Source organism: Schistocerca cancellata, chromosome 8 (assembly GCF_023864275.1).
Source record: "Schistocerca cancellata isolate TAMUIC-IGC-003103 chromosome 8, iqSchCanc2.1, whole genome shotgun sequence".
Lineage (NCBI taxonomy): Eukaryota > Metazoa > Arthropoda > Insecta > Orthoptera > Acrididae > Schistocerca > Schistocerca cancellata.
In genome coordinates, this window is record NC_064633.1 from 182,354,812 (window position 1) to 182,367,048 (window position 12,237).

At 39.1% G+C, this 12,237-nt stretch overlaps 1 protein-coding gene across 2 annotated transcripts in view; it reads right to left on the reverse strand.

Annotated features, from left to right (window-relative positions):
- Window positions 1–12,237, reverse strand: part of LOC126094773 (putative mediator of RNA polymerase II transcription subunit 26) — a 261,755-nt gene that overhangs the window by 228,880 nt on the left and 20,638 nt on the right. For both annotated transcript variants that reach the window (XM_049909325.1, XM_049909326.1), the window contains 2 exons: window positions 6,574–6,786; window positions 1,348–1,482 (listed from right to left, as the gene is read on the reverse strand). In XM_049909325.1, coding sequence (XP_049765282.1) covers window positions 1,348–1,482; window positions 6,574–6,786 — 348 coding nt within the window. The remainder of the gene's footprint in view (window positions 1–1,347; window positions 1,483–6,573; window positions 6,787–12,237) is intronic.

The following is a 12,237-nucleotide window of genomic DNA, read 5'->3' on the forward strand; positions in this document are numbered from 1 at the left end:
ACTTTGTGCTGGATAAAAAATTTCCCTCCAGATAAAACCAATGCGGTATACAGTACCTGCAAAGATGATCCAAATTACGAAACTACTTTCTTTTTTTTTTCTTTTTTTTTAAAAAAAAAAAAAAAAAAAAACCACATTATGAATGATGACAAATATTTCTCAGGGGAAAAAAAAATCCCGACAAGTGACAGTCCAAGCTAAAAATCAAATAATTAAGTCACCATCAGTTTAAAAATTTTTATGTTGTATGCTTTCTGTTCATTTTACCTCAGAATTTACCAAAATAGAATTATGGTGACGAGTGCAAACCAGTGAGAGGGGTGGGGCCGAGGAGTGTGTGTGAGAGAGAGAGAGAGAGAGAGAGAGAGAGAGAGAGAGAGAGAGAGATAGCTTCAGTAAATCTAAATAGGAAAGTAATTGTTCATTTACTTAAATTTATAATGTAGCACCCATTATTAACATTCCAAAAGCAACCAAAAAATTTCATATTTAATGACAAAGGCGCAAAAAAAAATTTGTATTTAACTACAAAAATTTCAAAAATATTTCATTTTTAGAAATATCTTCCTTATTCGCCTCCCCTTGACATAAGATATAATATTGGTCTGTAAAAAAGTGATGGAATGTAAGTGAAATCACTCAAACCTGGGAACTGAGTGAAAACATTCATAGAAATGCATCGGTTGGCTCATATTAAGTGAAACCACAAACCTGGAGAGTGAGTGAAAACATACATATACCTGACATGGCCACAGAGACTAGATTTATTCAGTTGTCTTATTCAACTGGGGGAAAAAAAAAGAGAGAGGATGAAAAAACAATTGACTGACCTAACAGCTGTCAAAACCAGTCAGCTGTCCCATCATTACTATCTTACACAAAATCCCCCCCATTTTCCACCACTACAACACTAACTAAAGACTACCAGTTCCAATGTGCTACTGGCTAGGATATGCTTAACATTTTAATCAGATTTGTGTTGATGATCCATCCTGTGTCTATAAGTAATCTTCATCTCCTTTTTTTGCTACTTACATATGAATTTATGATGAAGCAGCTACTGAACTCATAGTGGATCACATATGGCACCTTAACTACCAATTCACCTTTTGCAAAACTCATCACACACAATAATTTCTGTGTGTAATTGCCTTTGCCTACAGACAATCACGAGTGATACTGTGCCTCCTCACACAACTTTCTGTCCTGTGATGTTAGGACTGCGAAATATCTTTTGAAGTTCATGAGAAATACAATAGGCTGGTAATGATCTGTGCTTATCATCATTCTTCACATTTAATTAGACTGTACATATTGACTATGTGTAGGCAATGAACCACAACTTACCTTCTTGGGCAATTTAGCACCTGTAGTAGCAATGCTGTTACGGGCCTTTGCCCTCCTCCTATTCACAAAGTCTAGAACTGGCTGCTGAGGAGCACTAGAGAGCTGTTCCAGCTTCCTCTTCCGGTTTATTGAAGCCTAAGGGCAAGCAAACAAAAATTATGTCCTTATATACTTCTTGGCAGCTTTTCTTTAAAGATAAAATAATTAACAGAAAGGAGGAGAAACTGTGACTTAATTCTGGCAACTGCGTAACAGAGACTTAATTTGAAAGGCACTTCACTTCATAGTATGTTACAACAACAAGAGGAAGTTGTTAGCTTGACTTCATAATCTAATATCTATTTATATTATTTTAAAATCACACAATCAATAGGGAGTATTATCTCAGGTGAACACTTAATTAAGAAACGAATCAAATCTAACATTAACCTGAAAAAGTTAGGTGAATGCCTCACAGCTTAGGCCATGAAAGTAGAAAGAGATTTGAGACCCATCACTCTTTAATATAAGTTAAGTATTTAAATGTAGTTAAGTCTTAAATGATGTATTATAATAACAAGTAAACTAATTTCGTGTTCAACCTTTTAGCAAAAAGTTTAGTTTCCGACAATTTCACTAAATAATTTCACACTCAATATAAAGTCTGCAGGGGTCAATATCCTGCTGTTGAACTCAACTGAGAGGGTAGTGTCTCAAATGCAAATGCACTTAGTGTACAACCCATTACACACACATGTGAGAAGTATTTACCGTTCCGATATGTTATATTATGATGCTGCAACATTTTATGATGTAGATGATATTTTTTCACTTCTGAAAAGCATGTGACTCAGGATTACAGCACCATGTATCAACAAAAGTACAGCTGTATAGAGTATCTAATGAAATTTTAGTGGAGTATGGATTTCTTGATAAGAGGATGCTGCATTTTATCTGGGATGAAGGGTCATGAACAATTCTAGATGTAAAATCGGTGGTGGCTCATGGAAGTGGATATGTACGAACAATATTAATAACAACCTCATATTTTTTGCAAATGATGGAACTTGAAAAAGTTGCACAAATATCCATTAGATTTTGGTAAGATTTCTAAGTATTGCAAACACCGGCACTTGCTCCAAACATTCATAAATGTAATACAGTGGACACCACAAAACACAGAAACATAGTACCCCATGACTACAACATCAATGAGTCACAACCAGAATCAGTCAACTCATGCAATTACATAGATGTAACTATCTGTGGGGATACTAATTGGAATGATCACATAGGGTCAGCTGTAAGCAGGCAGACTTTGGTTCATTGGAAGGGTGATGGGAAAAAGTGGGAACCAGTCCAGAACGAATATTACTTATTAAAAATTCTTGCAACCTGTCCTAGGATACTGTCCAAGTGTGTGACACTCATAACACACAGACTGTCAGGGTACACTGAACAGATACAACGGACAGCATGAATGGTCAAAGGTTTGTTTGACTCTCATGTGACTTGTCATATGAAAATGCTGAAAAGCCTGAACTTGCAGACACTTTGAAGATGCCAACTATACCTCAAGTACTGCTAGTAATGTAGTTTCAAGAACTAGTTTATGCAAAGAATATACTACAGTCCCTACATATCACTGCAGTAGGGACTGCGAAGAAATTAATACATTGAACAATGGGAAATATCCTCTGTCATTATTTGCTGAGTATGTCAAACTTAGCAAAACTTTAACTACAGCTCACAGAAATTTCATGTGATATATTCCATAACTTATCAGGTGAAGCTGAAAACAATTTTAGAGTCATCACTCAAACATGCTCCTTTCTTGGCTTCATTCACATAAAAATTTGATGCATATACTGCACAAGTCTTTGTCTCCCCCCCCCCTTCCCCTCCCATCCTCTCTGTATCCATCTCTTCCACCCCCATCTCTCTGCCCACTTCATCCTACCACCTCTACCTGTCTATCTACTCCTCCATACCCTCTCTGTCTCTTCACATCCTCCTCTCCCCCTCTCTGTTCATCACCTACACCCTGTCTCTTCGAACGTATCTCACTCCCCCCCCCTCTCTCTGTCCAAATCTTTATCCCTCCCTTCACTTCCCATCTACTCCTCCTCCCCCTCTTTCTGCATATCTCCTCACCAACTCTCTCTGCCTATTCTCTTCCTCTCCACCTCTCTGCCCATTTCCTCAAGCCCCTTACCCACCTCTGTCCATCGCCTTTTCCTCCCTCATTTCTTCTGTCCATCTCCTCCCCCCCTTCTATTATTGTCCATCTCATCCTCCCCTAGTCTGTATCAATCTCTTCCTGCCCCCTTCTAGGACACTACCTTCTTCCCACCACACATGCTATTCATCTCCTCCCCCCCTCCTCCTCCTCCTCCTCCTCCTCCTCTCGCCCCTATCTCTGTCCCTCCTCTCCTTCTCACCTCTGTCTGTCCATTCAATTCTGACCCCCCATACCTTCCTTCTCCCCTCTCTCTGTCCACCCCTCCTGCTCCCCCTCTGTCCTTGTCCATACCCTCCAGCTCCCTCTCCATGTCTCTCCCCTCCCCTATACCTCTCACTACTTTCCAACGTCTATAAAACAGGCCACTACAACTGTCAAAACACGATTGTCGTGCCAAGCAGCCTATATGTCAGGGGCTTATAAACTCTCTCACCCACCCCTGACATGTAGACCGTCCTGAAAAGCAGGTCGATAAGGCAGGCCCATACTACTACAACACAACATGCCTGTCATGCAGGGCAGCCTACACATCAGGAGCTGGAAAAGTTGTTTCTTGCCTCTAACTACGGCTGCACTGCAAAACAGATCTGTAGGGCAGGATGATACTGTTCCCACCTGGTGCCTGTTGTGTGGGGCAGCCTAGGAGCCACAGGCAGGATAAAACACATTTTTGCCTGTATCTCCTTATAAATCCCACTGTGATGATACTCTCGAGGCCTTCTGTCTCTGAAGCAAATTTGCTTGAAAGTGATGCAGGGGTTTTGGAGGAGATCCTGGTCATACATACGTACATACACTCACTGTCATATTTCAGGTAAAGAAAAATTATGCCAGAGTTACTAACTAATTCTGAACAAAATTCAGGTTCTAGATAACAACCTTTTTAACAATTAAGAGACATGAAATTTCAATCTTAGCTAAACTGAAGTAAATGTTCAAAACGTTTCCCTATCATAATACTGCTATGCACATCTACCAAACCGCAGTGCTACAAACAAGGTCATGTATGTACAGTATGGTATCAATTATAAATTTTTTGGTATAAATATTGTAGACAATAGTCTTATAGGAGTGTGGTATCTACAATGCCTGCAAACTCCATATTACTGGAGTATCTTTAGCAACAAGGGTCTGAATCTACATGTAACACAACAGAGACCACATACATGGTGGGGAAAGTAAAAACAGCCTAGATGACTGGATATGATTAAACATGAATGTATGCATATAACAACACAACGTGTACACCTGCCACATGAACCATACAGCTGGCCGAATCTTGGAGCACATTTACACAATCTTCAAGCCTGACAGAGTTGTCAGCAGAGTTCAGTCTGGTTGCGACACTAGCTGGTCACCCAGATCACCAGATATGTCAGTGTGTGATTATTTTGTATGGCTAGCCTTTGAGCCTAAGGTGCATCGCAACAATCCCCATTGTCTTCAAGAACTGCAACATAACATTTTGGATGAGATTGCAGCAATTCCAGCGTCCAGCTTCGATCTGCCATGAGCAACTTGCTGACCAGGACCCAAAATGCCAAGAGATGAATAGTGGTCATTTTCAACACCTATCATAGTCAGGTTAGTACTGTATTTCCTTCTCTTTGTTGTGTTTCTTTGTACCGGGGAACTCTGTTCTCCGGGACCACTTTTACTTGCCCCACCCTATATATTTCAGAAGACCAGCAGTACAGATCTTTATTTAAACCTATCTAGCACCCAACTGAACTACTTACTTCATAGCTCTTGCATGAGCACCAACACCACCCTAATTTTTTGTACTAGATTATTGTTTCTGGGTTTGGTTTAAGACTGAAACATAATAGCGAAAAGTACAAACATCTTGACAATTTCCTGTTCATATTTTTAATCCTTGTGTATATAATAAACAAAATGAATACACCAGCTCCAATTAGCAATACAGTATCTGTCTATAAGGGGTGATCAAAAAGAAACAAGCTGGAAGCACAATTAAAGAAACCAGTACCTGTATGTTAGAAGTATTGATCCTGGCTGTTGAGACACTTGTCCCACTGTGACACAAGGCGATGAATGGCTGTCTCGTAAAACTCCCGGGGCTCCAATGTTAACCAGTTCCGCACATACAGCTGGACATCATCGTCCAAGGTGAATCATTTGCCCCTATGCTGGCATTTGTCTTTGACCAAAATGGCCCCCTTCTGATTCACTTCCTGCAGCACAAGACAACAGTGAATGCCCAGCATTACTCGCAAACGTTGACCACCCTTCGTCAAGCGATCAAATCAAAACGAACAGGCAATCTTACATGTGGGGTCATTCTGCTTCACGACAATGCAAAGCCTCATACAGCGAACACAGTCGCGGCACTACTGCAGAAATTCAAATGGGAGCTTCTCGGCCACCCTCCATACAGTCCGGACCTCTCTTCCTGTAATTACGCCATTTTTGGTCCCCTTAAAAAGGCTCTGAGGGGCAAACGAGTCACCTCTGACGAAGACATCCAGCTGTATAAGCGAAACTGGTTAACATCGCAGCCCCTGGAATTTTGAGATGCCATTCGCCGCCTTGTGTCACAGTGGGACTTGTGTCTCAACAGCCAGGGTCAATACTTCTAACATACAGGTACCGGTTTCTGTAATTATGCCTCCGGCTCATTTCTTTTTGAATGCCCCTTATACACAAGCTGCCAAAGAAAATGGAGTTGACAGTAGCATTACTACGAACTGCTAAAGTGAGTCTTTAATAAAACAAGTATTGACCTGTTATTTTGCTTTCACTTTTAGTATTTCTAACTTCCACAGTGGGAAACAGTTGTGTACAAAAACAGCTCAGATGTAAAGACATGTCTGGTATGATGTTTTGTTTTCTATTTCAAATGTTCCATGCCATTATATTTTCCTCCTGACTGGCCCTGTGAAAACACTGTGTGTGGGTGGAAATCTACTAATGGTATTTCAGTTACTTAGTGCGATAAATTTCTACACTGATCATTATCAAATCCAGCTGCTCAAAGATCTTACCTGAGAGTAGCGACGGGCACAACGCTTCACGGACTCTGTGTTGAGTGGCTGGCGGTGGTATTGCATCCAGTTCTCAACGAGGAAGTTGGCTGGCGATGGATCAGTGCAAACAGGCCCTTGAGTTGCCAGAACCAGCTGGCTTTCGAGAGCTACTTTTTCCTCCCTTGACCATTCACCATCCGCCAGTAAACTGTTCAGGTCTGTTACGAGGCTCTGCAAACAGCCAATGTTTACACAATATTTGGACATACGAAAAATAGGTGCCAAGCATAAATTGCACAAAACTGCATGTTCACGAAGTTCCACAACTATTATCCTTAATATGACACACTAAAGAATCTATAATATTCACAGCTGTGTTACGAATACGCAGTTTATCTTACAGGTCTTAGGAAATAAACAGTATGGCATTTCTTCCTCTTTCTTCCTTTCTTTTCAACCATATGAAATACTTTTAAACTGGGCATAAGAGCATTGCTATTTATAAGTAAATATTGTTGCACTGAACGAAAATAGCATTCACAAATCAGATACATATGACAAGTTGAGCAAATTACATTTAACAGAGTCACACAAGTGTTAGCAAATGGTGTATGCAGAAAGTGACATCTTGTGGTTACGCTTCTGCAACTACTTGTGATGTGGCTGGTGCATGTTATGCATACGCTGCTCCATCACCCCCCCCCCTCTCTCTCTCTATCCCCAGCATCAGACATGCACATGTTTGTTCCTCAGTTTTATTAAATACTTCATTTTTTGACACAGCAAATCTTTGCAGTAATTTTATGTTTTGCTACACAACTCTGTTGAGGCAGGAATGCTTTTTGCATACAGTAAAATCTCGTTTCCACTTGACTGTATTTCACCTTTCCATACTTTTTACACTCGTTTTTGCAGGTCCCAACAGCAGACCTATTCTCTCAATGCAATGCTTTCCTGCCATTAATGATTCCATGTTGCAACTTTTCCCCATTTTAAATTTTCTTTGACATTTCAGAACCTATAACACTTATTTGCAAAATAGATTTTTGCAAAAAAGTGCATTGTATTCCTACTCAAAGTCAGCCCTGGAACAAAGCAGAAAACATAGACTATGCGCAAAGTTAGTGATCATGTAACATAGCCTTAGTGCGGTAAGCAAGATTTCATTGTCATCGTGTTGGGTCACGACCATCTGTATTATAGGTTTGCAGTGTTTGGAAAGGTAGGAAAGTATTCTGAGTCACTGCCTTAATGATAACAATAATCAAACAATAGTGATTCTAGTAGCAGCCTTCCTTCCACTCATTGCATTGTATTACAACAGTTTTAATTTAATTTCACAGTCATTTATACAAATAAACACCGCTTTTAAAGACTACCGTTTCTCTAATGGACTTTCACAAATCGTTGTTACTTCTATGAGAAACATGCTTATCTGTACTATACATGCAGTCTTAGATTTGTGCAACCGGATGTCAGACGTAAATATTTCTGCTTCAGATACTCTGTAACATGATGACAATTTCTGCCCTCTTTCTCACCCCCAAGAAATCCCTGAGCTTTGTGACCTCCTTGTCAGCAAAAAGCTGTACATTTTAGTGCCTACTGTTCTCTGATTATGAAGACTGCCAACTTTACTGTTTTAACCAATATTGTGTTAAAAGTTTTACTGACCATAATTTTATAATTATTATCAATAGTAAGTCTCACATTATAACACTAGTATCTTTTTAATATGGTTTCACGAAAGACTTTTGCTTCCATGTTTTATTTACACCACTCGACATGACCAGAATGAAAAGAGAAACCCATGCACATTTGTGTGTGTGTCATCACTCAGCCACTGCCTTTGTGATTATCATGAAAGCAGTGGTCAAATGCTAACACACACAAATGCATGTTCCCTTCTTTTTTCTGATCATCTCCAATGGTGAAAATAAAACACAGAAGCAAAAGTCTTTCGTGAAACCACATTAAAAAGATATTCATGTTGTAATATGAGACTTATTATTGATAATCATTGTAAAATTATGGTAAATGAAACTGTTAACACAATATTGGTTAAAACACTTAAGTTGGCACACTCTATAAACAGAGAACAATAGCCACAAAATCTACTGCTTGTTGCTGACAAGGAGGTCACTCGGCTCAAAAATGTCGTGGGCAAGAAAGAGGGTGGAAATTGTCATATGTTGTGGAGCATCTTGAGGAGGAATGTTGACATCTGACATTAGGTTGTATCGACCCAAGGCTGCGCCCCTAGTAAGGATTGGCATATTTCACTTGGAAGTAACAATGATTCATGAAAGCCCATTATACAGATGGCTGTCTTCAAAAGTGGTGTTTATTTGTATAAATGACTGAATTTAAATTAAAGATGTTGTAACAGCACACAATGAGCAGAACAAAGGTTGCTACTAGAGTCATTACTGTCAGGTTGTTTAAGTTGCTGCAACTGTAAACAGAACACAGTCAACAGCAGATGTTCTGAATCACGCCAGCACTGTCATAAAAAGAACTAGGCAAGAAGTCTTCTTGTTGTTAAAAAATATAAAAATGATTACTGTATATTTAATTAAAGATTCTGAAACAACATGCGCCATATGATTAAACATCACTAACAGTAGTTAGTAAAACAGAGTGTATGTGTGGACAACAAAAAACTTCCCGGTTAAAAACACACTTTTTCTTGGGTGAAAATATCCTATACTCCTTATGATAGTACACATTTTCTGTGTTAAGTGGCAACATACTTTCCCTCAGAGTTGTAAAATTTATCAATCCCTTAAATGGCGAAGGTTTTATACAACACCACATAACTTTCCGACACTTCAGGAAACAAAACCAGCAACACACAAGGCATTTTGGAAACGTCTTTGACGTGCCATAACATTTACAATACATGTTCTCAAATTACGGAAGTATAAATACAAATCCCACAAAAAATCGCACTAAAATCGAGATTCTGATGCGCTTCTGTCAGCCAATTATAGTTCATAACATGTGATCCTGCCAGCCACTGACAGCAGAAACTCAAGAGTATAGGACATGTGATGTAGTCAACCAATAACAACATCATTAAGTAGTGTGAATACACATATAGGAAAAGTTAATGGTTTAACTTAATACACATACAGCATACAGTATAACTACAAGAAAAGCTAAGCTTTCACGTCACAGCTTAAATTGTAGTGGCTGAATATTTCTGACAAGCACAATTATAATTTTCACTGCCGTGCACCAAACATTTCATAAGTCACCTGGCTGGATACAACTATGTTCTGCCCAGCACTTTGACTTTTCCATAGAAACATCAATTACGAGTGAAATTGCTCAAGAACTCACTTTCCCCTCTCGATCTCAGAATAATTATAATTCTTCTCACTGTTGTTGCATAATTTTTAATCTATGAAAGAACTAAAATAAATATGAAAAACTAACCTTGAAACTTGGTCTTTCTTAGTGTGTGTTACCCTCCAAGATATAAGACCAGTCCAAAAATCTCCAGAACATTTGTAATTTCGTACCAATGGTTATTTGGAGCGAAATGCGGTTAGCATACCTGCAAACTCCTGTGTTTAATCTGTAAAAGCTGGAAGTTTCACTGTTGTATGTCTGTTAGCTATTGTTCAGTAATGTAGTGAGTAGAAAGTTGTATTGCACAGTTCATGAATTTCAAAATGTCAGAGTCAGAAGTGCAATGCATCTGCATTAAATTTTATGTGAAACTCAAGAAAACCTTTACACACACACACCAAATGATGCAGGAACCCTACAGTGATGAGTGTTTAAGCCTTAATTGGTGTTATGAATGGTTCACACGGTTTAAAAATGTCCAGACCGAAGTTATAGATGACCCCCATTCAGGATGCCCTTCAGCGTCTACCAATGATGCTCAGGTCAGGGATGTTAATGAAATTGTGCGTGCAATTTAATACTGACTGTCAGAGAAATTGCAGAAGAATATAACATTTCAGTGGATTATGTCATGAAATCCTGACACAGCATCTTGGAATGCATCATATTGCTGCCAAGTTCGTCCCACGCTCAAGTCAAGACCAGAGAGATATTTGTCTCGCAATCTGTGAATGGCTTTTGGACTGCGCAAATGAGAACGAGATGCTCCTTAAGAGAATCATAACTGGGGATGAGATGTGGGTCTATAGTTATAATGTTGAGACCAAGGTTCAGTCTCCACAATGGATTTGGAAAGGTTCTCCAAGTCCAAAAAAAACGCATCAGGTCAGGTGAAATGTCAAAGCCATGCTGATAATTTTCTTTGACTTTGAAGGATTAGTTCATAATGAATTTGTGGCACAGGGACAAACTGTTAATCAATGGTACTATTGGGACGTGTTGCGATGCCTGCGTGAAAGTGTGAGAAGGAAACGGCCTGAAATGTGCTGAGACAATTCATGGCTCTCACATCACAATAACGCACCTGCACATTCATCCCTGTTGGTCCGTGACTATTGCACAGAAAGTAAAATCACTGTGTTGTCTCATCCTCCATACTCTCCAGACCTGACACCTGCAAACTTTTATTTTATTTCCAAAGTTGAAAACCCATCGAAAAGATGAAGATTTGCAACGACACACAAGATAAAAGAACATTTGCGGACAGCACTCCGCGTGATCCAACAAAAGGTGTTCTGAGACTGCTTCTGGAAGTGGAAATGCCATTGGGAGTGGTGTATTACTTGTGGAGGGGAGTGCTTCAAAAGAGACCATGCAATAGAAGGTAAGCAAGGAAAAATTTTATGGACGAAGTTCCAGAATTTGAACAGGCCTCGTATGTCAGACGAAAATGTGCCAGTAAAATTTTAAATAATGGCATACATGGCTGGTCTTCTGTGAATGAAATTTTTCTATGTGGTTGGTTAAGTTTTGAATGACAGTTCAATGCTTTGTGATTTAAGAACGCCATTGCACATTCTCCTACATAACATAATTCAGCTTGTGTAGAAGGAATTTATTTTGAAAGTAATACTTCTCAAATCGTCATTCACAATATTTTCCTGAGGTGTGTTAAAAATGCAAAAAGTAGTGCCGTCATGGTCACCAAAACAAGGCCCACGAGAAAGATGCATTGAAAGCATTATGTTGTTAGAAAGTATTGCACAGTGTTTCACACATTTTGGTGTCGGCAAACACCTGTGTGTGCACTGTGTTTTGTTGTTGCAAATGGTGCACTTTTTTGCAATTTAAGTTTTATTTTGTTGTTTCGATTGCAAGTTCAATTAGAGAAGGACCTAGGACTTTCTGCTTCCACCATTAACATAACTGTGAAAAATCAGCCCAACAATGATGCCAATGCAAGACAGTCCGGTTCCATCGCAAAACGTATAAATACATTCAATCATCAGCATGTGCTCATTTGGATAAACTCATTGCAGAATGATTTGTTAGCACAAGAGCACTAGAGACTCTAATTGAGAGCAACACACTGAGAGAAAAGGCACTTAATTTCGCTGCAAATCACCAACCTCACAGCATCGAACGGTTGGACTGACTGATTTAAAACTCGTCATAACATTATTTACAACCATCTGTGTGATGAAACTTAAGTGTTGGTAGTGGAACTGTGGGCCAATGGAAAAAAGAACAGCAAAATATCTTTAAAGGTTATCTCACAAAAAATATATTTTAAAGTTTTGATATAAAAAATATTTTTAATGTTCA